Below are 27,148 nucleotides of genomic sequence, written 5' to 3' on the forward strand. Positions count from 1 at the left end.
TCACGTAATAAATTATGTTGTTACAGTTAATTCAAATCTCACATTTAGTTTCGCCTCGAAGGCATAAAAATTACACACACACACACAACCCAAAATAAATTATAACAGCAAACAATACATTTATCTTTATCTAGATAGCTGATTTAGATATTTATTTCGATCAAGTCCCCATCCAACTTAGCTATCGTATCTTATTATCTTAAAATTCATAAATCATGTTCTTGTCCAAATGACTGACTTATATTTCCATTTAAATTAAATAATTCTTTTTTTTTCTGAACACAATTTCACAAATAAATGAAACATTAACAGAAATGTACTTTAAATTAAAGGAGTAAAGTGTCAGACATCTACCTAGTACTCCTGTCATGAGAGCTCCCTCATAGAAGTCCTAACTACGAATGACTTTCCTGACATTAACGAGAGGTATCCTTATCAATATAATAGTAAACTCATTCCATGAATTCATGAATTCACTCATTCCATGAATTCATGACCATGCAAACAATAACATCCATATTCAAACATTTTCTTTATTCAATACATACCAACTTCAACTCTAACACAATTAATCAACTTAGCATGCAATTTCTCTAACTCATACATTTAATTTAATTCAATCCCATTCATAATTACCATCGCACATCAAATATTTACAAAAATACAAATTAAATCTATTAACCATAGTCAACTTCTTAAATCTTTCTAAATTCTCTAAATAAATTTTTTTACTAATTAAAGTAAAACTCATAATTTACCATATTTTCCCCTATATCTTTCTTAAATATGTTAATTCCAATGCCAAATATATAATACACATACCATGTTGATAATTGATCATTAAAATGGAAAAAGTTCTTAAATTCCATACTTGGTTGTACGCTTATAATTTAAGAAACCCATGTCCTTTATCCAATTTTGTTTCATTCCATAATTTTTCTAAATTGTTAATGTCTCACGTGTACGGGTCACGACAATCATTTTCCTGGACCGAAATCTTCATGGTGATGAGTGAAAAGAATAAGGAATTCTTGTTTTTTATTAGTAAAGAATTGATGGAGTCGTCACTTCGTATTTTGGTCACTAGGAACCCTAACTGGTCTTAGAGTCTTGATTAGGGAACCGATTGTGTACAGGGAAGACGTATCAGCCCTAGTACTTCTTATATAAGATAAGTTGCATTGTTTATTTGTTTGATATAAACTAAGGTATTGTTGTATTTTCTAATCTTTGGTCTGTCTAAGATTTTAAGAAAAGTCATCATCGATAAGGAGATCCTTATCTTATCAGGCTAAAACCTAACATTTCTAATGTCAAAACATATTTTTTGCATTTTTATTTTAATATCGGGAATACATCTTACGTATAAGTTCATAATCCTTGATATTCAAACAAAAAAAATATTTTTTTTGGTATTTTTAAAATGTAGGTCAAGTTCTCATGGATTTTTAAATCCAAAACATACATGCAAAGATATCAACAAAACTATTTTTCTTGAATTTTATATTTAAAGATGCTAAATAATGCCATGTATTTTTTGTTTTTATTATTTATGCAAATATGATTTTATTTTTATTTTTATTTTTGAGAGACTTAGTCATATATAAATTAAAATAAAAATTGTATTTTTTGAAGAAAGATTTTTGTTGTTTTTATGGAAGGAAACTGATTTATTTAATATCAAAAAAGCACCATTGTCCCAAATTTATACACAACAATAAACATTGTCCCAAATTTCACAACATTATAGTAATTTTTTCAAAAAATATTTGAGGTTATAAATCAACCTTATAAGGTGTTTAAGGGTGTCCAAGAACTACTAGAATCAAGCCTGAAGACTGTTGGAGGTACATAAACAGTGATAGAAAGTTTTCAAAAATGGTGGAATAGTGGCGGCGCGTGATCTCCACTCGCCTTTGCCACTAGCAGCGCGTGGGTTCACACGTCATTGCTTTTGGAAGGCTAAAAACTAATGGATATGGAGTGGTTCCCTCTCTTTCTTGGTGAAGACCAACATCACATGCAAAAGAAGCACAACCCACACAAATAATTAGTTTTATGTTTTAATATTTATTTATCTCTTCACAAATTTTATATCGTTTTGAGAGACGAATATGAGCTAACTAATAAAGATCCAAGGAATAGTATTGGAGATGGAGATCTGGTGGTGGTTGGTGTCGTTTTTATAAGATGGGTTACGATGTTATGAGTTGTCACAAGTAAATGGGATAATAGGACACCGATTGCTCTGGTGGTGCTGTTGTGGAAAGAGCTCATAGTTTGGAAACTGTTATTGTTTTAGTGGCTTTCAGCTGTGACCGATGAAGAAGCTTCTTCTGCTGCTAGTATTTATGGCTGCTGTTTGGTCTTTGAAGCTGTCAATGATGGCTGACAAGTCATTAAAGCTATTAGTGTTGGTTGGTTGAAGGTTTTTTTTGGTGAAAATAGCGGTGGGTCTTGTTGTGAGAAAGAGAGGTGAAGTGGCTTGGTTTAATTGTAAAGGAGGAAACAAACCACACTAGCTAGTGGTAGTTATTAATGGTGTTGGTGTGGTTTGTTTTCTTAAGGAGTGACCTGATTTGGCCGAGAAGGAGGTTATTGGAGGTTCTTGTTGGACTAGTGCTCTTTAGCTACTTTGGCTAGAAGGGAGCTGAGGTAGAAGAAGATGGAATGGATGGCTAGTGAATTTTGCCCAAGAGATGAGAGAAAGAGGTGGCGTTGTTATTGTCGTAAGATGGGTTTCCAACTAGGAGATAGATTGAAAACAAAGGGATAATGTAGTGTGTTTGTTTAGGGGACCATAAGGGAGAGATGGAGGAGAGGTTGATTGTCTTGAGATAGGAGTCTTTGTTTTTGTTTTTGAATCTTTAATTCTTTTAAAAAGATGCTGAAAATGCTAAAAATGATGCAAATACGTTAAAAATATATTTTCTTGGATTTTTATTGCTTTTTTCTTTTTCTTTTTAATTTTTTCAAAAAAGTAAGAAAAAATGGGTTAAAATCAAGTTATGAAAATTGCCCCCTCTTTACAATACTTATGGTATAAAGTCTTGTAAGGGACTTTAGAAAGTAAGTTTGTAAAGAAAAGAAAATGGTGTTATGTACTAGAGCGTCAGCTTGCTGTATGAAAATATCTAAGATTTTTCATAAATGGTCTATGTTCGAGTGACTTGCCTGTGGTTTGTGTTTGGATAACATGTATGTGATCTTTGATTGAGTGACTTGCTCGTGGTCTCTGATTGGATGACTTGCATATGGTTTGTGTTCGGGTAACCTGTTTATGATATGAAAAATATCTAGGATTTTTCATGGATGGTCTCTATTCAGGCAACCAACTCGTTGTTCGTGTTTGAGTAACATGCCCGTGGTGTGACAAATAACTATGAGTTTTCATGGATGTTCTTTGTTTGAGCAGCTAGCTTGTGGTTTGTGATTGGGGAACCTATTCGTGGTGAAAACAATATCTAGGATTTTTTACGAATGATCTTTACTCAGGCGACTAGTCCATGGTTGGCATCACGTAACCTGCCCGTGGTGTGAAAAATAACTAGAATTTTTCATGGATGGTCTCTATTCAGGTGACCAGCAGGTGGTTTATGATCTGATAACTTGCTTGTGATGAGAAAAATATTTAGATTTTTTATGGATGGTCTCTTTTCAGGCGACCAACTTGTGGTTCATGATCACATAACCTATCCATTGTGTGAAAAATATCTAAGATTTTTCATGGATGGTTTCTGTTCAGGCGACCAACCCATGGTTCATGATTGGGTAACCTGCTTAGAATGTTAAAAATATCTAGGATTTTTCATAGATGGTCTCTGTTTGGACGACTAGCTTGTGGTTTGTGATTGAGTAACTTGTCCGTGACGTGAAAAATATCTGGGGTTTTTCATGGATGGTCTCTGTTCAGGCTACCAGCTTATGGTTCGTGATTGAGTAACCTTCCCGTGATGTGAAAAATAACTAGGATTTTTCATGGATGGTCTCTGCTCGAGCGACCAACCCATGGTTCGTGATCGGGTAACCTGTGTGTGGTGTGATTTTCTTGGCACTTCCTGATGACAAGGCTGGCACTTGTCCTTTTTTTATGGTAGAGTTGGACTTCCTGATTATAGGGTTAATTGAGAGTTTCTGATAATAGGGTTAAAAATAGAGATTTCCTGATAATAAGGTTCAAATTTGAGATTCCTGATGTTAGGTTGAAATTTGAGATTTTTGATGATAAGGTGAAAACTAAAAATTCCTGATAACAGAATTGAAATTGAAGATCTTGATGATATGGTTGAATTTGAGATTGATGATAGGGTTGAAATGGTTTTCATAATGACAAGATTTAATATGAAATTCCTGATGATAGGGTTGAATGTGGGATTCCTGATAACAGGGTTAAAATTGGAAATTCCTGATGATAAGGTTAAATTTTTTGGAGTTTTTATATTTGCAAGGTTGACACCTATCCTTTTTAATGGCAGGGTTGGACTTCATTAGGGATTTTCCCTCAGAAAATTTATGCAAAAACATTATGCAATGATTTGGGATTAAATGACATGCATGCATCCTTACCTAGTTGGAAATATAGCCCCCCTTTCTTGCTATATCTTTATTGCTTGATGGATAAGGTTTTGAATTTTTTAGATTTGGTCTTTCGACTCTTTAGCCCATATGGGTATTACCCATGTAGTTAATGTGTTTGATTGTTTCTTTGTCGTACAGCCTGGACCTTTAAGGAATAAAAAAGATTTGCTCAGTTAACCATTCTTTGAGAAATGACAAACTTTCGTAGCCATTATGTTGCCCTCTAATCAAACGATGCACCCCAAATAATGGTATGCTTGCACAATTGCCCACTCATTTTATTTTGATTGAGAAGCCTCTATTATTCCTACTTCTCTAAAAGAGTTTATCAAATCATGTATTGCCAATGGTTATTGCAAATTTCCCCTAGCCAATCTATTTGTGTGCAGCTTTTAGCATCTATCAAAATGCACTCTTGTGATAGCATTTTATTATATCATAACCATCTTTCAAATGGTAAACTAGACTTTTAGCCATGAAGATTTCCCCAAAGTATAGCGTTACTCTCAATTGCTTATGGAGTTCATCAAGTAGTCTACTATCTTTGAGAAAAGTTGTCTTTATCTAATCTAGTTGTGCTCATTCTTCTAATTATCATTAAAAGCACTTGTCATTATTAGATGTCATTCATAGCTTTAATTAATTTTGTTTAATCATCATTTGGTTATTGTTATCACAATGGCTCCCCCCCCCCCTCATTATCTATTATCCCTCCCATGACTTACTACACCCCCAACTGCTCAACTTTCAAGGAGAACTCACAAGAAGTGACAATTTCATTTCTATTAAAGCTTTTACGAATTCAGTCAACGATTTTTTTTGTTTGAAAATAACTTTCTTGTTTTGGAATCAACTCGTAAATTTTAAGGATCATATTCATTCAAGTCTAATTGTTATAAATAAATCATGAGATGTAAATTTGAAAGTGTTTCTTTAATTGTAACCATAGGACATGCCATTCAATACTAAGGTGCATCTTTTGTGCACTTTTGGTTGAAAATTGACAAGGTAAAGTTTGAGATGAAGTGTTAGCTTAAAATTGGGTTGTCTATAGTTCAAATGAAGTTTTTTATTTTTAAAGACATAAATTTATCTGATGTAAGCTTAAAAAAAATTGTTTTGAATTTCTTACAATTCATAGGGGATTTAATCTTTAGGAAAAGGATAATTTGATCATTTATTAAGGCAAGATTGAAATTGGTAAAAGGTACATGATGAGGTAACCTTTTGTTTTTTAAGTTTCAAAGCAAGAGGCCTGATTAAAAACTCGAGTTTTATTTGAGAAAAAAATTATCTATTTTTAGCACCTATTTTATGAGCATAAATAATAACGAATAACTTTGTTTACAATGTCATGATTTTTATAAAAAAAAGTTCTTTTGTATTTTGAGAATACCATTTATTGGTTCAATTTGCTTGCTTACTTGATTAGAAAGGACTTTTAAAAGACACATAATGCAAGTTATGGCTATTGGCTATAAAATAAAAGGATTTATAGGCTCAAAAAGTGTTTAAAGGTTCAAAAGACTTAAGATCATTACCACAATGTCTTTTTTATCGTATTTCTTTGATTCACCCTTTTTTATTGCTTTGATGGGGCATCTTTATTTTATTTTGATCTTGGCTTGGTCATATTTGTCTTTCATTTTAGCATACCCCCCAACATTCAGATTTATCGAGCTCTTTGGCTTTTTCATTACCTCTTTTTAGCATTTGATCTTTAAATTTCTACTTGCCCCTAGTGTGGGGTGTGATCTCAGTCAAGATCGACCTTTGACTTTTGGAATTTTCATTTGCCTCCCAATGTGGAATGTGATCTTAGTTAGGATTAGTTCTTGATCATTGGAATTTTCATTTGCCTCTCAGTGTAGGGTGTGATCCTAATTAGAGTTTTTACAAAGAAAACTTTATTTAGGCTCAAGTAGGGACCATAAAGGATATATTTTTAGAACATGAATGGATAACAAAGATAGCCTTGCATCATTTCAAGTGCAAATGATTAGAACTAATAAATTTTGTTCTCTTCCCGTGTAATGGTTTGAAACTTGCATAAGACCTATGTTTTTATGAATCAATGACTAGCAAATCGAACTATATGTGATTATGTATATAGCTAAAAATAGCCCAAGAGACATGGGACGTGAGTTTTTTATTTTCATGTCTTAGTTCAAATTTTTTTGGTCATCTCCAAATAAAAGTTGCTTGAATGATTCGTTTGTCACCTTACAAAAAGGTTTCTAAACACTGTTTTAAGCAAACATCAAATTATTTTTCAAATAAAAAAGCAAAAGCAGTTTTTTCAAAATTATTTTGGCAAAAGAGGATTTTTAGAAAACTGATGTGGTCAAAATATTTTTAATAAAGCAATGGGATCAATCACAAGGGCTAATTTTATAAGTTTCAAAGGGGTTGTCTCTTAGTGTTTTACGTAACACACCTTGGGGTTCGACGCGTTTTATCGTTATATTTATCCAATTATGGAAAATAATATAATACCAAGTTATTACTTTCACCAAAAAAAAAATCTTTTGATTTCGAAAAAATAAAGAGATTGAAAAGGCATGTTTCACAAAAAAGATGAGATGCAATCCCAAAACAAAAGTATAGAATAACAAAGTTCCATAACAAAATGATTGATAATGCAACACCCTTCTTAGATTAGCTTTCCCAACAATATCTATGTCTCGTCAACATTTACCAACCACTTGTTATGCTAAAGATGATCCGGTGGCAATATGGTAGATGACATTATCTTTCACAAACTCAATTTGTCCCTTTCATCAGCTTACAAACTTGATATTATAAAATTCTTGTGATTTTTAGTTATGTGGTTTTAGACAAGGTGAAGATGTTTGATGTATCTGGTTTGCAGCAAATCACAATGAATTCTGTGGCAAGACAACAAAAATCTTTGAAGAACTCGTGTCGTTGAAGGCAATAATTTGCAAACTTTGATTAACCATATAAGTATCAGAAACAAATCTTTCAATGAGGGTGTGAAAATGGACTAGGAGGAATATTCATAGTGAGCTTCTCAATATTGACTTTCATGTATGGGGGCTTCCTTCCAGAGTGGATGGCTTATCTTATCATATCGGTTAACTAAGCCATCTCCTTTCTCAAGAAGTTATCTTGCTTTTGTCTAGACTGAGCTCTTGTATTTGCTTCTTGTAAATCTTGTTAGGGGTTGACATTTAGGGGTGGGCTTATAGTTCTTCTACAAATGAATGACATGCAATGTTGCGAAGCTGATAAATATGATATGCATGCGAAAAAAGATAAGGTAAATTGAATACGGGTTCGTCTTTTAAGGGGTGGCAATGGTTATCACCTGATGTTTTATTAAATCGACAAGGAAATTCATATTCATCTCAATCAATTTGTAATAATCTAAACTCTTGTAAAATCTATTTGACGACTATTTGTCACCCAAAAATCCTGAAATTTAAGATGCTACATGTCAGGCTTTTCTTGACGCAATAGGTCTTTTATTTTTTTTGTAAAAAGTATTTTTCAAGAAAATAGTTTCTCTCATTTTCCAATACAAAACAAACATAAAAATTTAGTTGACTAATTTTTTTTTAATCAAACCCTAAACAATGCTAATATAAAGAAAAATATTTTAAATTTATGAAGTCTTGAATTTTTTTTCATAGACTACCAATTGATCACAATATTCTTCAACACCAACATTTAACCACTTTAGCTATCATAATTATTATTAGTTTACAACTACTTCATTATTGTTGTTGTCATCATCATTTACCACCTTTTTATTATTATTGCCACAATCACCATTGTGGTCTTTACTATCGATGCCTTATTCTTAAATAACTATTATAACAATAATTATTTTATCCCTATTTCTACTATATCACTAGCTCAACAACAAATTCTAGTTTAGAATGTTAGGCTAACACCATTGCCATTAATATTATTACTATTATAACCACAATTATCACCAAAGCTACCATCATAATCATAAGAACCACCACTTTTATCATTATAGAATTTGAATCCATGACTTCAAGTATTAGAGACCCGTGTTCTACCAAACTGAACTAAACATTATATTTTTTTTCTTATTTTATTACTGTCAATTTAAAGTTATTGATGAAAAATAATTTATTATATAATTTTTTAAATACATATACAAAAATAATAAAGTGGACACTATGCATAAACATATTCAAATATTGAACTGAAATTTTGAAATTGATGTATTTGCCAAAAATGTTCAAGCTTAGTTAACCCTAAACTTAAAATTAAAAAAAAAAAACTAAAAGCCATTGATGAAACATATTGCACAAATTGTATATAGACACAAATCACTATTCATTGGAATATTATAATTACATTTTTGTTCTTCCAATATAAAAATAGGTTAACTTGCTTTTAGGGGTAATTTAGTTTTTTTCATAGGAGACATTAGCCACCATTCAATTTTTTAGGGGCAATTCAATCTTTTTCCCTTTTAAGAACACAATATAAAGACTATATTAACCTTAAAAGCAAATTTTGTTTAAAGGTTGATCGAGGTCAATTTGGTCTTTTTATTATTCTTTAGAAAAAATGTAAAGACTTACATATCCGTTAAAGCAAAAAAAAAAAAAAAAACTTGCAACCAAGGGTATTTGTGTCTTTTCAGGTTGTTTTTTTTCTTTGTAATTAACAAGTTGTTTGAGGTCAATTTGGTCTTTTAATATTTTCAAGGAACAACATAAAGACTTTAATACCCTTAGAAACAAAAAAAATAAAAACTTGCAACCAGGGGTATTTGCGTATTTTGTGTTTTTTTTGTAATTAACAGGTTGAATTGATGGCGACTTGGTCTTTTAATAATTTTAATATTAATTAAAAAAACAATTTTCTTGCACGTGCACAACACACGCCAACGAGTGAGTGATGCCTGCACCCTTCGGGCATCGTTGGAAGCGACTCAATGTGTTCTTTCCAACGATGCTGGGCGTGCGGCTGGCGGAGGAGTGCTTGGGCTTCAATGGATCTTTTTCTTCTCTTCTTTTTACTAAAAGATGATTATGTCCTTTCATTAGTTTTTTGTATCCATTCTAGTGCTTATTTGTTTTGTTTTTTGGTTGATTTTTTTCTTCAATTTTGTCCTTCATCATTTGATTTCAATTAATTTTTATATCAAACTTGGTCCCTATTTTTTTTATTTCTATTTATTTTTTAACCCCTTTTCTAATTGAATTTTGTTTTCAATTTCACCCCAAAATATTTTATTTCAAATTTAGTCCATATTCTTTTTATTAGAATTTATTTTGTTTAAGAGCCTTTTTTTATTGCATTTTCTTTTCAATTTCATCCCCAAACAATTTATTGATTTGTAATTTTGCTTTATTGTTTTTTAGAGTATGTTTTCTTTAAGGATTATCATGGCCTCATGACCAAGACCATGAGTCTCGAAGATTAACATTGGTTGAGTTTAGTCTTTTTGAGGATTTAAAAAAAAAATTCAATTTCATCCTTCAACATTTAATTTATTGAGAATTGGTCTTTATATTTTTATTTTGCTTTTTTTTTACGGAGTTATTCCAATCATGTGCCTATGGTCACCAAGTCAGTGGGTTAACCTGAGTTGACATGAATTTTTTTTTTTTGCTTTTTTCTTAATTATTTTTTTTGGTTTCACCCATTTACATTGGGTTGTTTTATAATTGAGCTTAATAGTTTAACCCGAATGGGCTTAGGTCAGTTTTTATTTAATACTGTTGCATTTTTTATTATTAATTAAATTAGTTGATCTTATTAAACCTAATCGAGTCAATGACTCGAACCCTAAATTTTTTTGGTTTTTTTAACACTTGCGTCATCTTAGCATATTTTTTTATCTTGATAAAAAGTTAGGCTAGTTCGCCCTGCCCCTATCTAGTCCCATACAAAGAAAAAAACAACAACAAAGAATTCTATAATTTGTTTTTCGCAATTTTAGGGCAAGTTGAGTGGAAAAGATGACATTGGACATAAACTAATTTTTATTTATCCTTTCCAAATGCACTCCAAAATTACCTCTTTCTAGGTTGAAAAAACAATTTTCAATTTTTGGTTCCTTATTTGTCTCCCTATTTGCTCAAAATACAAAATGCCATTGATTTTTGTTTTAGAGCTTGTTTGGTATTATGATAGTATTTATTTTTTAAGTGTATTTTATTTGGAAATATATTAAAATAATATTTTTTTATTTCTTAATTTTTTGGGTCTTTTTATATTTTCAAGGAACAACATAAAGACTTTAATACCCTTAGAAACAAAAAAAAAACTTGCAACCAAGGGCATTTGCATATTTTCAGGTGTTTGTTTTTGATAATTAACAGGTTGGATTGATGGCGACTTGGTCTTTTAATAATTTTAATGTCAATTAGAAAACATTTTGCTTGTGCGTGCGCGACAAGTGCAAACAAGTAAGTGATGCCCGCACCAGTTGACTATCATTGGAAGTGGCTTAATGTGTTCTTTCCAATAGTGCTGGGTGTGTAGCTGGCGGAGGAGTGCTTAAGCTTCGATGAACTTTTTTCTTACTCTTCCCTTTACTAAAAGATGAACATGTCTTTTCATTAAATTTTTGTATCCTTACTAGTACTTATTTTTTTTAATTGTTATTTGTTTTGCTTTTAATTTTTTTGGTGATTTTTTCTCTTCAATTTTTTCCGTCGTCATTAGATTTTAATTAATTTGTATATCAAACTTGATCCCTATTCTTTTGATTTTTGTTTTTTTTTTAACCCCTTTTCTAATTGAACTTTGTTTTCAATTTCCTTTCGCAACATTTGATTTCAAATTATTTTTATATCAAATTTAGTCTACATTCCTTTTATTGTTATTCTTTTGTTTAGGAGCCTTGTTTTATTGCATTTTCTTTTTAATTTCATTCCCTAATATTTTATTAATTTATAATTTTGCTTTGTTATTTTTTAGAGTCGACTTTCTTTGAGGCTTGTCATGGGCTCATGGCCAAGGCTATGAATTTCGAAGGTTAACAGATGTTGAATTTGGTCTTTTTAGAACTATTTTTATTTTTTATTTTTAATTTCATCTTTCAACATTTAATTTATTGAAAATTGGCATTCATGCTTTTTTTTTCTATGAGCTTTTCCCAATCATGTGTCCATGATCACCAGGTTAGCGTGGTAACCTGAGTTTACATTAATTGTTTTTTTATTGTTTTTTTCTTAATTAATTTTTTTATTTCATTCTTCAACATTAAGTTGTTTTTTAATTGAACTTAAGAGTTTAACCTAGATGGGCTCAGGTTGGGTTTTTTCTTCTTTTAGCATTTTTTACCTTGTCAATTTTTTTGTGAGTTTATTTATTATTATTGTTTCTTTTTATATTATTTAAATTAGTTGTTCTTATTAAATCTAATCGAGTTAATGACCCAAATCTAATTTTTGTTTTGTTTTTTAACACTTGCATCATCTTGGCATTTTTTTTATGTTGTAAAAAATTAGACTGATTCGCAACGCCTCCTATCTAGTCTCATACATTAAAAATATATATAAAAATAAGTTTTTAATTTTTTAGAACAAGTTGGGTGGAAAAGATGACATTAGGCACAAAAACTAATTTTTATTTATTTTTTCTAATTACAATCCAAAATTACCTTTCTCAAGGTTGAAGAACAAAAAAAGAAAAATTTCAATTTTTATTAGCTCTTTATTTATCTCCATCCTTGTTTCATAAACAAAACTCCATTGATTTTTGTTTTATAGTTTATTTGGTGTTGTTATAATAATGATTTTTTAAAAAAATATATTAAAAAAATATTTTTTAAATATTTTTTATATTAGTTTATTAAAATAATCTATTTTAAAAAAATTAATTTCAAAAAAAAATATTTTAAAAATATTTTGGGACGGTGAAGTTACTTAAAATTTTCTCTCCTCTTCTGTCGATCGAGATGCAAAAGCACTTTTCCAAAAGAACATAACTTTTGCAATCAGTCTCTTCTCTTACATTACTTATCTTGTTTCTGAACTACAAAGATACTTCCTTGTCTTTAGATTCTTCAAAATTTAGTTATATCCGCTATATTTTTTTTAAAAGCAGCTTCACCTTGATCCGTTGTCTCTCTTTTCCAGCTAATACATATTTAGTCTCCTCCGCCAGTTTTTGGCCACACATTCTCTTTATATTGTCCCTTCTTCTCTCTCTTCGCTTCTTTCAGTTTAAAAAATCTGGTCTTTGTTCTTTGTTTTAACTTAAATCTGGCTACATTAGCTTCGAAGCCTCAAAAGTTCTTTTCTTTACTAACCCCGCCTTTTCGTTCTTTGTTGATCTTGCCATAATAGTGTGTATTTTATGTTCTTTAGGCTGTTTACTCTTCTGGGTCTCTTTTGTTCTACTGGTAGTTTGTGATCCCAACTATTAGTTCTGGTTTAAGGTTATTTGATCAGTTTTGGCTTCTTGGTGCTCTTTTTTTTTTGTTTATACTGAGGTTGAGAATTCAGAATGGCTGGTCCTCGTTTTTTTGTGTGATTGGAGTTGGGGTTCGTGCTCTCTCTTGTTGATTTATCAATTTGAAGATTGTTGATGCATTCTTTCTAATAAGATGCAGCCCGATCAGCGCAAAAAGGTAAGCAATCTAGTCATCATCTTTTGCAAGTAATTTTTATGAATATAAATTTCCATATCTGTGCACTTTTTGGACAATATCAAATTGGTTGTTGTGGTTACTGTCTTGTTGGGATTGTGATTGTGATTAGTTTCATTTTCCACCATGATCCTGTTAATCATTTTTGTGATCCATATTTATTTGTATTGGGTGTATAGTTTCTTCATACCAAGGTGTGGAGGAACAGCTATCATGTTCATGTCTGTTTCTTTGACACATGCTTATGTTTTCCTGTTGCAAAATTGTGGCAGGTCCCACTAGAATACTATTTCCATGTAATTCAATTCTTAATTTTTTTTTAAGAAAAAAAAATGTTGTAAGCGCTGCATGTCTTGAAATAGGAGGAGGTGTCAACCACATGTACGCATGTTCTTATCCTTTTTTTTTTTTTTCACTTTTTGGGTTTTGTGGGTAGGGGGTTAAATTCATGAAGATATTACCATGTTCTTATCCTTTTTCTTTTTCTAATTTTGCATGCAGAGCAGTAATTCTATTTCTAATTTACTTTTACTGGAGGTCGGATTTATAAATATCATCTACAGCAGTTTACATTCTTGTTGACAGACTAAGGGAGCAGTTTTTCTTCGTTAATATTTGAACTCTTCTAATCATAATGGTGTCTAATATAATGTAGACCAAATAATTGCTCTACACTCAATAATTGAGTTGTGGATCAATTTAATTGTTGGGTAAGCAGCAGTAGATTAGGATGTTGAATGAAGCAATTTGAAGTGATCTTTTCAAATGCTTGCAATGGTGTTCGGAAGATGCATGTTATTTTAATGATGTCAAACATGTTTACTTATGCTATGTGTGCATACGCAGCAAAAAATCACTTGGTGTAGCTAAAATGGGGTTGGAATACTCTTTAAATAATATTGCAAGTCGGTTTGATTGTTATTATAAATTTCTTCTTGAGTGTTTTTTTTCGTGTCCATGATTTGGCGCATTTGAACATGGTATTGCAGTCATCCGTGGATGTAGACTTTTTCACAGAATATGGTGAGGGGAGCAGGTACAAAATAGAGGAAGTGATCGGCAAAGGAAGCTATGGTGTTGTGTGCTCTGCATATGATACGCATATTGGAGAAAAAGTTGCAATCAAGAAAATCAATGACATCTTTGAGCATGTCTCTGATGCCACCCGCATCCTTCGAGAAATTAAACTTCTTAGACTCCTGCGCCATCCAGATATTGTGGAGATCAAGCACATTTTGTTGCCTCCTTCCAGAAGGGAATTTAAGGACATATATGTTGTTTTTGAACTAATGGAATCTGATTTACACCAAGTTATCAAAGCAAATGATGATTTAACTCCAGAACATTATCAGTTTTTCCTTTATCAGCTTCTTAGAGGCCTCAAATACATGCACACAGGTGATTGACTTGGTTTCTTGAAGTTCTAACTGTAAAATATTGAATTTATTTTCGTACCCTACTTTTTTACGGGTTCACTCATTGTGTGGTGCAGTATTGCTACATGCTGACACTCAGCATGTGTAGAAATATAACGATCCGGTATTTGCTGATTTATTATTATGAGTATTCCAACATAATGTATATTTTTTTAATGGTGTTGTAGCCAATGTCTTTCACCGGGATCTGAAACCCAAAAATATCTTAGCAAATGCCGACTGCAAGCTCAAGATCTGTGACTTTGGTCTCGCAAGAGTAGCCTTTAATGATACCCCAACTGCCATTTTCTGGACAGTAGGTTTTCTCTTGGCTTGATATAGCATTTTAATTTCCATATAAGAGGGTCCCTGTGATGGTTTCAAACGTTGATTTTCATTCATTTAGGGTTTTATTATTTCCTTTTCTTGTGGTCTCAGGATTATGTTGCAACAAGATGGTACAGAGCTCCGGAATTGTGTGGATCATTTTTCTCAAAGGTGCCATAACCATTCCCACCACCAATTTGTTACAAAGTTTTGTGAATCTCCTTTGACTATACTGGCTTTAATTGCTTCTCCCCTTGCATGGTTATTCCAGAACACCTCGAAATTATAATCACTACTTGCATGGTTCCTTTTGGGAGTTGGAGAGTTGTAAATAGTTAATGTTATCATATTCCAACTTACTTCCTGCAACAGTTCTTTTAGTCATCACTTCTGTTTTTCTTTTTCAGTATACGCCAGCAATAGACATATGGAGCATTGGATGCATATTTGCTGAACTATTGACAGGAAAACCTCTTTTCCCTGGGAAGAATGTAGTCCATCAATTGGATCTGATGACTGATCTCTTGGGAACGCCATCGCCTGAAGCCATTGCAAGGGTATATTTCATGTGATAAGCTTTCCTTGAAACAGAACCGATTGTTTTATCATTTACAATCTGTGTTTTTCTTATCTTCATCCATGCAGTTGCTCTGTATGATGAAGTATTGGTATTATATGAACAGGTACGCAATGAGAAAGCTCGAAGATACCTGAGCAGCATGAGAAAGAAGAAGCCCATTCCATTCTCCCAAAAGTTCCCTAATGCTGACCCCCTTGCACTTCGTTTGTTAGAAAGAATGTTGGCATTTGAACCAAAAGATCGACCTACTGCTGAAGAGGTCAATTTTGATACCTCTTCATCTTCAGCTTGATAATGTGCCTCCCTTCTTCTAAAAGAGCGTATTGTACTGCATTTTGTCAGGCTCTCGCAGATCCATATTTTAAGGGCTTGGCCAAGGTTGAGAGAGAGCCTACTGCTCAACCAGTTACCAAGATGGAATTTGAATTTGAGAGACGAAGGATAACTAAAGAAGATGTACGAGAGCTTATATACCGAGAAATTCTTGAGTATCATCCTAAAATGTTGAAAGAGTGTTTAGATGGTTCAGAGCCAACTGGGTTCATGTATCCAAGGTATTGGTGTTATAAAATTAAGATTCTTGGTTTGTACCATCATACTTGTTAAAGCATATGCAGTATTCCATATACTTGAAGTATCAGCGCAAATTTGAGATTCCTGTTAGATTCAAGATGTTTTAGTGTCCCTGTGAAATAAATTATTAAGTGGTGAATTTTTCCATTGCAGTGCTGTTGACCATTTCAAGAAGCAATTTGCTTACCTCGAGGAGCACTATGGAAATGGTGCTCCTGTTGCTCCACCCGAGAGGCAGCATGCATCATTGCCCAGGTATCCCAATTCATAAAGTGTTTCAGTGCTGCCTCCCATTTATATTCGGGATTTTGTCAACTGAATTGATAAAAATTCATGTATGCAGGCCATGTGTATTATATTCAGATAATACAATACAGAATTCAGCAGAAGTCACCAATGATCTCTCCAAGTGTTCTATCAAAGAAATTGAGAGGCCACATGTAGACAGGAGTGATGGGATGCCGATGACAAGGCTTCCTCTTCAAGTTCCTCAAAGTATCCAAGGTTTGCAATAATTGCATCTAGTTTAGCTTCATCTATTCTCATCTGCTCTCTTTGATGTCTTACTGAATTTCTAGGAAATCAAATATTTTATACTACATTTGTGTTTCTCTTTCCCTCTTGTCTGATTCATCAGCTGACCAATTAACTTGGGTTTTCCTGACGTCTTTTAAGTGATTTGGTTGGCATGGTATAAAATATTTGAGTTAATGCACACAGCTTTTAGGAAGTCAACGAGATTTTGCATTCACAACTTGCAAATACATAATTCAGTATGAGAAATTATAGTGGCTATTTAAGTTCTCAAGGAACTGAGTGTTTGATGCGTACATGTGATCTCGTCTGTCATCAAATTGTTTGATTTTACTCCCTTTTGCTCTATCAGGGTATTGCTGTTGTGACTTGCATTTACTATATGGTAAGAGACAAATGTTCAGAAGCACAGATGTTTTGAAGTTGATCATTCAATCAACATGCTTAAAATTTCATGCATGTTTGTGCAACTTGATTATATTATCCAATTTATTCACCTTGTTATTTGACATGTAGAAATATTTTTGAAAAATGTAGTGCGTAGCAACTATTATGTGCATCTTTTTCTTCTTTTCTTGGTGAAAATCCATGGACCAGGATGTATGCATTTAAGCAATGTGCTGTTGAGCTGATGCCTATGTAGATTGCTACCTTTCTCATCTCTTTCCTTTTAAACCTGCTTGCTAACCTATTGACATATGTGATATACTAATGACTGTAATTTGAATGCCATTCTCTACAGCAGGTGCTGCAAGATCTGGGAAAGTTGCAAGTTCAGTGCTGCGTTACAATAATTGTGGAGCAGCAGCAGCAGAGAATCTTGACCAGCAAAGGATGGTCAGGAATCCAGCTATTTCAACTCAATACACGACTGCAAACTGTTCATATCCAAGAAGAAACCCAGCCTGTAAAAATGAGAGGGGAGAAGATGAGGGGGTTGAAGGTCCCAATGGATTGCAGCCAAAGCCACAGTATATGGCAAGGAAAGTTGCTGCTGCCCGAGGTGGACCTGGAAATCACTGGTATTAATGGTGCTTTTCTCTGTGGCGGCTCAAAGTGTTGACTGCCTACGTCCAACCTCATGGAGGCGGTTATCAAATAACATCCACAGATAGATCTTCTGCCAGTGCAAAATACATCAGATTCAAATGCTGTAATTTAGCAGTGCTTTCAACCAGCTCAGGCTCTTCAAAAGACATGTCTGGGGCTTCTGTTGAAAGAAGTTGAGCTGCAAGTTGTCATTCATATCACTGATTTAAGGTTGAACGGGTTCTTCAGCGGTTAGGATCCATGACGTGTTTCAGTCTGATTTAGTTCAATAACCAATATAACAAAGAATGGTTGATATCGCAAGTGTGGAGAAGGCAAAGTGATTGGTTGACTAGCCGAGTCTTACTGTCTTCTTTTAAAAATAAGCTATTTCTTTCCCCTCTTTTGGGGTTTTCAATCTGAAGGTTGTATCAATCTGTTTGTTATTTTGTATTCGGAAAAAGGATACTTGTTCTTTCATCTTGAATATTTGTCTCAGCAACTGGAATATTTGGTCATAACTTGATCAAAAGGAGGATTAGGATGCAATGAAATTTGTTGTCATTATCACTACTTAATTCCCTACTTAATCTGGCTGTTTGTTATCTGTTTCCTTCATGCAGAAAGTTGGTAAATACTCGGTAGTTTTTGTATAGCAGCATTGCTGAGTTTGCTACCGAAAAAAAAGTAGGTTTATTATAATATATTTTTATTTTGGTTAAAATTATTGTTGAACCAAAAAACATGTTAAAGGTGTTTAGGTTCAACAATGGTTGAAATTGATGTTAATATAATAACAAGAAAAAACATGTATTAATTTTTTATTTTTCAATTATATTAATATGAATATATTGAAAAAAGTAATGTGAATTACAAAATTAGTTTTATTATTCCATTAAATTTTTTGTAATTTTATTATGAACATAATTTATGAGTGAAGGCTTCTGGTTTCCATGGATTTTGTGAATGTAGAATCATATTGGTTAAAAAATTTCTAGAAACTCGAAAATTAACTCGACTGATCGGTCAAAAATATTTGAAAAATAAAATTAACAGATATATTAATCCAATTTCTTGTCTAATTTAAATTTAAATTAAATTGTTTTTAATTTAATAAACTTTATCAATTCAAAAATAACTTGAACTAATAAAAAAATATCATTTAAATATTTTAAAATATAATAATAGTTTTCTTTTCTTAGTAATTGGTTTTCTTTTCTTAGTAATTGATTGCTCTTAAAACTTATGTCCCTTGTTTTGTGTAAAATACTTCATAAATATAAAATATTTTACACGTCAAATCCTTTTAAACCATAGGCCTTCACAAATGTTCTCGTCCCATGTTTTCAAGTTATGATATGAAAAAATTATCTAGGTGGTGGCCCAGTGGTAAGAGCTTGGGACCAAGAGATTTACTCTCTCTGTGGTCTCAGGTTCGAGCCCTGTGGTTACTTATATGATGGCCACTGGAGGTTTACATGGTCGTTAACTTCAAGGTCCGTGGGATTAGTCGAGATGCACATAAACTGATCCGGACATCCAGATTAAACTAAAAAAAAAGTTATGACATGAAAAGTTCGGTAGTGATAGAATGATGGTGGTGTGTGATAAAAAGATAGTAAATGATGATAATATTGATGGCCAGGCGGTAGCAAGCTGCAGTGGTGTGGTGGTTGAAATCGTTTGACAACAGTGTAGGTGAAAAAATGTGAGCTTCATCAGCTAAAAAAAATCTCTGCAACTGGACTTATACAACAAATATTATACAACAACAAACATCCCAAGAAGCAAATAGAACGGGGTAGAAACGTTTTTTTGGCAGCTGCCAAGCTAAACATCACGTATAGGCTGTTTGATTTCCAATAGAGCCGATGGCTATGGCAAAATGCTTGCAAATGACCTCTATATTACATTCACGTAAACGTTCTTTACTTGCACACAACAAAGTACATCCAGAAAGCTACACAAGCGCCAGAGAAGAAAAGGGTCTGGTTGGTATGATGCAACAACAACTAGACAGACAAGAAATTATAGAATAAACTAGCCAATGTACTAGAAAACACACACGAGACCAACAAATGAACCGCTGGTATTAAATTTCTCTTACAGTGAACTGTCAGTACAATCACTAAAATGTCTAAAGCCTAGAAAGCTCTGATTATTGTCCAGTGGTCTCATCTGCTGTTCCCATATCAATGTATCCTTTGCTTCACCCGCCTTCCATTCATATCGCTATCTAAGCTGTCATTTCCATGTGTACAAGTGATGACAGAACGCTCACCATTTTTGGCAACATATTGCAGTAGCTCCGTGATGACAGATGGGCAGCTTTCTTTTAAGTATTCAAACCCATCTGTTTGCATCACAGCTGAAACGAATCACCAGCACACGGTCATTAGTTATGCATTCATAAAGAAAGTCTCCAACCAACAGTCACTATCAAAACTTAAAATACCATGCACAAACAAGCATGCTGGAAAATCAGGGTGGACAACAATCATGTGTATAGAAAAATGTTTATTCATTAGTTCCATACGTCCCCAACAATAACACTCAGCCAACAAAAGGAGAGAGGAGAGGGCAACCAAATATGACACAAAGCTTTGTTTTTTGGTAGTTTGGGAGGCCATCTGATTACATGAACATACACCACATTCAAATGATAAAGAGTTGACTAATGCAATTACTGTTTGATAACAATTTAAACACCAGGGGGGGTTGGCTGAGGAAACAGATGAAAAACTGAGCTCTGTCAAAGCCTAATCAAGCCATGCATAAATCAGCATCACCTTTTCATTGACTTCGTTCACTGTTTCCTAACAACGAAAGGCATGGGCACTATAATGCAGTAAAATTAAAAACAAGTGCAAGCAGCAACATAAAACACACACAAAAAAAAAACTTTCTAAATGTGAACATATTAAAATTCATGTGAACACATCAATCAATAACTATCTTAAAATGTTAATTGCACACTGGATCTTTTGAGGATCAATCCATTCAAAATCTACAGTGCAAAAAATGGGAAAGGGTGGTTGGCTGGCTTGCCCATTGCCCTTTTTTTTTTCTTTTTTTTCGTGTGAAGTAAAGAAAGCCATTAGCAAGTCATGACTCCATCAAAGCGGGTTGCTGGGGAGAGATTAAGGACAATCCTAACATACAGCACTTTTGCATCAACTGTTTTCAACTTCAAGACTTGAACCTGCAACTTTATGCTTGCATGTCCAATACTTGTACATTGAACAATATGGCCGTAACTCATTTATCAAAAAAGACAATTTTCTACAACATATCAAAAATCCAAATGGAGGCACAGGGATGAAAGCCTTACCTTTCAAATTTTCAGGCAAAGCAATGAATTTGAGACATACGGACTTTAGTTGGATGCACTGATGCTGCTCCGCTAGAGCTAGTGTTGTCGCAACGGTGTTTATTGCAACATCTTCACAAAGTCTAGCCTCACAGAGCAATCTGAGCCTCTCAAGTGCATAGCGATCTGCTGCTGCAAGCAGATGCTGAGCCATCAGTGTGGAAACCCATTTTGAGTTCAAACCAACAAGTTCCTCAATGTCTGGTAAGGCATCCCAGTACATAAAATGGATTAACGCCTGCAAACACCCAAACATGAGAGAAGAACAAGTTATATTTGTGCAAGCTAACCTATTCACCTTTCCTCTTATTTGAAAGATTATTTATTAACCTTATGATCATTAAGGTACTGGGTAAGCTAAAAACCTGGTTTATAGTCTTTAGGATGATTGTAATTTAGGTTTAAAGGGATTTAAATATTATTCCAGCAACATTTAACACCTTTAAGCCTGTCCAGTATGCCTTCTAACCAACAGAGCTAGGTTCATAGGAGGTTAAATGGTGATAAAAATGTCACCAACCTCTGCCATCCCGATATTCCATAGCTTTTGCACCAATATTACACCTTTTGCATTATACATCCAGGCACCATAAACATTCAATTCTAAACAGTTTTTAAATTGGTAACACTTGCACCCTTAACATTTATGACGATTTATATTGGCTCCAATCCAATTATCCGAAGCTCAATAGAAGAATCTAGTTAACAGAACATTACCAACACTAAATAGAAAGCCAACATGCTAAATAAAAATAAAGAAGCAGGGGTAATGACAGGGTGAAAGGGAAGCACAATTAGGCCATTCTTCAGTTAACCTCACAACAAAGTCATTTCCTTTCTTAGGTCCAGCCCATTTTCACCTAGGGAAAATGCGGTTACTACTATCATCTTTGTGACTAAGTTGAACATAGTAGAATTGTTTGGTGTCATTTTGTCCACAACAGCATATACTTAGAAGCCTAAAAACTATTGAATTCCAACAAGAACCGAGACAAGATAAAACTGACTTGTTTTAGAAAATCATCAATGCATTTGTTACAAGGAATAGATACGGTACAGTGTAGTTATCCTACTGCAATTTTATCACCTGATTTATCAAGCCAGAACATGGATGAAACACAGCTCAAAATTTTTGCCAAAAGGATGTTAAGAGGTGTGAATCAACTAGAGTGTTATGTATAATTAAGCAAGGATACTCTCAAGCTGATGCAATGAAATATGCAGCCTACTTGACTAGTAATGGACAAACTGCATATATAACAGGACAAGCAGGAAGAGAAGCAAGAAACAGTAAACCTTAACCGGAGTGAGTAAGAATAAGGATAGGAGCAGTGCCTTGGGAGATGAATCCACATGTACATTTGTGTATGGCACCACAAATATCCTGCACAACACCACAATTACTCACCTAACAAAGGCAACCAGCCAATAAAGCTACCTCTTCCCATGAAACTTATCATGGAATGCATAACATCTCATAACTAATGCATTAAAATTACTAAAACCTTAAAGTGCAGACCAATACTTGAACAATAAGGACCACCTGAACTCTCAAGTATATGCTACAGCTACAGCCAAGACATTACAATAACTTGGCAAGTTCACCGCTTCAGACAAATTCCACCTTTCCAGTCTAAAATTGTGCCTCACTCGGGAGTTCTCATTTCAGAATGCAATGCTTTCCGCTACTTTCCACTTTTATTTTATAGCAAGGAAATGAAAAAAAAAAAAACCCCTTTAATCAAGACTTTTGCAACAAATCTTGAATTATAATGCATGTCATAAAATTTGCACATGCTAGGTTCAAAACAATGACATCTCCAAACTTGCAGTAAAAGATTATCTGCTTCTCGACTAACAGTTAACAATCACTCACATTACTTGTGCTTCCTAAAACACTTTAAAAATGTAACCATATCAAACAAAGGGGAAAATATGACAGCATATTCCATTCAACAATCTGAACAGGAAGAAACAAGGCACAACCATAAAAACAGACAGCAGAAAATGAATTAAGGCTTTTGCAACTAAGATTAACATTCCAGTCAGATATTATCAGATTTGTTTTCACAGCTTGTTTCTGTCTGTGTGTGTATTCATGCATGCTCACATGCATGTAAAAGAGAGAGCAAGAGCGAGAGGGGGGACCTTAAAAACCGGGGCTTCCATGTCTTCAACTTTGATGCATTGAGTGTTTTGATCTTTCATTGGACCAAAAAGCTGTGCTCTAAACACTGGTGAACGTGCAGCCAGAACTATTTTGTGAGAAGCAAAGGTTTCTCCATCAACTTCAAAATTTACATCAGTTCCCGTTCCACTGTCTAAAAGCTTTCCAAAATGCTGACCGATATTGGAAGGTGGCACGGAAATGGTGTAGGTCTTAGGCCCCTCGGTGTGAGACCTAACAACACCAACACAGCAGCGAACTAGTAGGGTATCATCCTTAAGATAGTCTGATGTCTCTAATTGATTCCTTCTATAAAATCGTTTATAACCCCTGCAGCATCCAACAGCAGCACCCATTACATTGTGTTGTTCATCCACCACAACATCCACCAGTAATGAAAACTACTGAAACTTAAAGAATGAATAAAAGATACTTGGATAATGTTGGTGGTGAAAAAAATTGGTCTGAGAAAAAAATTGTTGATTCCCAGAGAGCATCTTGTGCACTGCAAGGATGGCATTGCAGATGACAAATCCAAGAGCAATAAATAATGATGATGTTAATACATACTAAAGATGACAAGACGCTTAAATATACTTCGATAATGTTGGAGGTGAAAAATTCTGGTTTGAGAAAAAAAAAGTCTGATTCCCAGAGAGTATCCTTGCACACTGCAAGGATGGCATTATCCAAAGGGGCAATAAATAATGACGCTATCAATATGTACTTAAGACGACAAGACGCTTAATAGTAAAGCCTATTAATACATCGGTATTCACACAGTATATGAACAGACATTTAGACATTTTAAAAGAGGAAAAAAAAAATTCTATTATATAGAATGCAATTATATATGAAATAGTGAGATACAGGAATATACAATAATAACAACAGACATTCAACTACGTGAAAAGTGCTCTATATGCCTTGAAAATTGAAAAAAAGAAAAAGAAAAAAAGCTATACTTAATTTCTTTTCCATATACACTACAATTTTCCATCATTTCTAAAAAAAATCAGTAAATTCTAAATTCTCACCAAACATCAAACAATTAGCGTTAAACCACACACAAAACCCAAAATGTCATGCATAACAAAAGTAATACTAGACAAAAAACAACAATCAATCGTAACCGTCCAAGCAATTTGATCAACTAGAATACACAACCCTAAAAATTCAGAATTCAGACATTTCAATCTAAAAAAGAGAGAGAGAAACTCACCACATACTGCCACGATACTTAAGCGTATAGGGCCCGCTCTCAAGGGCTCTCCCAAAATGGCTATGAACCTTATGTCTTTCTTTCCCACTTTGATCCATCAACGACAATTCAAACAAAGCCCTAACATCCGTCCCCTCGCTAGCAAGGGCAATGAACAAGGAGACATAAGTGGCATTATCTTCAAGGCTCTTACCATCTGGGTAGAAATATATAGCCCATGCATATCCACCAATATAAAAAGTATCCGATGCGATGTATTTGCCTACCCCCATGCCTTTCGAGAGAGAATAGCCACCGATCTTGAATTCATGAGACCCATTTACGGTTTCCGTTATAGAAGATGATGTTGTTTTTGTTGGGATTGATGATGATGGGTTTGATGTGGGAGGTGCTGCTGGGAGGTCTCTGCTAGAAAACCTGATTGTGCCCATCAACTATTGAGAAAAAGGGTATCCGGGTATCCTGGGTTTTCGTGTTTTCAGGGATATTGATGAAGGAATTGAAATGGGTCTGATTCAATTTTGGATTTTGAGAGAGATTTATGTGTTTTAACGGAGAGTTAGGGTTTTCCACGGTAAAAAAGATTGGATGAGTTTTTTTTATAGGAAGATGTGAAAAGAAGAAAAAAGCTTGTGGTGGTGGAGGTGGAGGTGTTGGTGGAGTAGCGACTACGTGGGAGTACAGTAATGATTCTTTTTTAAAGTTTTGTTTTTGAAATATAAAAAAATTAATGTTTTTTTTTTAAAAAAATTATTTTTAATATTAATCTATTAAAATAATTAAAAATTAAAATTATTTTTTTCTTAATAATTGTGTAGATAAGAAAGATTGAGGATAATAATAATGATAATAATAATAATAAATTATATTTTTTTGTAAGCATTTTAATTTTAGTATTGTGTCTGAAACTAGAGGTGTTTAAAAAAATCAAAAAATCTATTAAACCGAGAAAACCAGAAAAAAATAACTGAAAAAACTGAACCGTGAAAAAAACCGATTAAACCGATTAAAATTTTGAAAAAACTAACCGGTCCGGTTCGGTTCGGTTTCAGTTTTTTAAGCCTAGAATCGAAAAACCGAACCGAACCAAAAAAAACCGAGCCAAAACTGAGTCAAACCAAAAAAACCAAGCCAAACCGGAAAAAACCGAGTCAAACCGGTTTGAACCGGTTTTTGCTCTAAAAAACCGAACCGAACCGAAACCAGTCGGTTTGAACTGGTTTACTGGTTTCGGTTCGGTTTCAGTTTTTTTTAAAAAAAATTTGGTTTGGTTATTTTTTTTATATAAACCGAACCGAACCAAAAATGAACACCTCTATCTGAAACAATAACTAAGACATTGTTTTAAAGATTTTGACAGCAGGTATTAGAGTGTTTTTAATAGGTTTGGTAAGGAATTTTAAATCAATCTCAACTAAAAATATTTTTTATAAAATAATTTTTTTCAAATCAGAACAACTAACACAATATCAAACACACTCTTAATCGTGTGTCTTGAGAAGGTGTAGTTGTAAATCGTGTTTTTTTAAATTTAAAATATTTTTTGTTTATATATATATATATATATATATATGGATTTTTTTAATGTCATGATATAAAAATTAATTTTAAAAAAATAATAAAATAATAATTTTAATATATTTTAAAAAAAAATACTTTAAATTATAACCCGAAGGGCTCCTAGGAAGGTCCTGAAGGGGTAGGTTTTATTTATTTTTTTAATCTTAATGAGCTAGCAATTCAACGACACCATTACTTACCAAAAAAAAATTCAACGACACCATTCACTTTTGTTCCTAGTACTTTAAAGTTTAACCCCTTACTGATTTCAGTCCTTGGCTTCATAGATTTTTAATTCGGCCCTAAATTGGTTGTTTCCCTTTGAAACTCTTTTCAATTTCATATTTGATCCTACTTGATTTGGTCCTAGTATTTTGATGTGTTTTGCAATGTCATCCTTGGTTCCATAATTTGTGTAATTTTTGCAAAATTGACCCTTAATCTTAAATTTCTCTTCAATTACATCGCTTATCAAACTAATAGAACCTTTTTAATTTCAATACCTTTTTATTTTGGCATTTGGTTCTTTAATTCTTTTATTTTTTAGCCCAACTGACTATTAATTTCAATTTATGTTTTTCAATTAAAGCCCTAATTGAATTAATAAGACCCTTAATTTTCACTATCTTTTTTATTTTCGTATTTGGTCCTTTAATTCTTTTATTTTTGGTCAATTTGGCTATCAATTTTTTTTTAATTAGACCCCTTATAGTGTCTCAAAACTATTCCTAACTTTTTTTATACCTACTTTAGCTCAAATCTTGTTTTAAAAATTTATTATTTATCTAATTTTATCCTTACTTGTATTTATCTTTTTTTATTTGTTTTTTTATATTTTAATTATTTTTCAACAACTCTCTCTCATTTCAAAAATTTGTCAATTTTTTCTACAAAATATTTTGATGTAATTTTTTTGGTTTTAAAAAAGAAGAGGTAAAAATTGGGTTATGACAACTATCCATCTTTACAATGTTTATGGTACAAATATCCATAAATAATTTTTCATAGTCTTTGTATAATAAGTTTGTATAGAAAATATGGTGTTTCTGAATAGTTTACAAGAAGTCAAAACAAAAGATGATCATAAGAATACTGGTTGTTTCAAAGTTTAGTTACGATGTACTTGGTCTTTATAATTAGTTTAAAGACATAATGATTGTTGGATTGATATTTTTTTATAAT

General features: G+C 33.0%; 2 protein-coding genes across 5 annotated transcripts; one reads left to right on the top strand and one right to left on the bottom strand.

The window, feature by feature from the left end:
- The first annotated feature begins 12,493 nt into the window (after positions 1-12,493).
- Positions 12,494-18,220, top strand: LOC133697496 (mitogen-activated protein kinase 15-like). Of its 4 annotated transcripts, none has more exons than XM_062120092.1 (11): positions 12,494-13,171; positions 14,179-14,587; positions 14,793-14,920; positions 15,043-15,102; positions 15,339-15,488; positions 15,615-15,770; positions 15,854-16,065; positions 16,238-16,339; positions 16,428-16,588; positions 16,971-17,003; positions 17,361-18,220. In XM_062120092.1, the coding sequence occupies exons 1-11, from the start codon at positions 13,148-13,150 to the stop codon at positions 17,645-17,647; spliced, it is 1,722 nt and encodes a 573-aa protein (XP_061976076.1). In that variant the 5' UTR covers positions 12,494-13,147; the 3' UTR covers positions 17,648-18,220. The 4 variants fall into 4 exon arrangements, with proteins under 4 accessions (XP_061976076.1, XP_061976077.1, XP_061976078.1 ...); XM_062120093.1 differs by having other exon boundaries at positions 17,364-18,220; XM_062120094.1 differs by lacking the exon at positions 16,971-17,003 and having other exon boundaries at positions 12,495-13,171.
- Positions 18,221-19,533: 1,313 nt separating this feature from the next.
- Positions 19,534-25,077, bottom strand: LOC133697497 (BTB/POZ and MATH domain-containing protein 2-like). The gene is made up of 4 exons (XM_062120096.1): positions 24,407-25,077; positions 23,166-23,514; positions 20,979-21,255; positions 19,534-20,015 (listed from the first exon to the last, which is right to left on the bottom strand). The coding sequence occupies exons 1-4, from the start codon at positions 24,835-24,837 to the stop codon at positions 19,840-19,842; spliced, it is 1,233 nt and encodes a 410-aa protein (XP_061976080.1). The 5' UTR covers positions 24,838-25,077; the 3' UTR covers positions 19,534-19,839.
- Between the last annotated feature and the right edge of the window lie 2,071 nt (positions 25,078-27,148).

This window comes from Populus nigra, chromosome 6 (assembly GCF_951802175.1).
Source record: "Populus nigra chromosome 6, ddPopNigr1.1, whole genome shotgun sequence".
In the NCBI taxonomy this organism is placed as follows: Eukaryota; Viridiplantae; Streptophyta; class Magnoliopsida; order Malpighiales; family Salicaceae; genus Populus; species Populus nigra.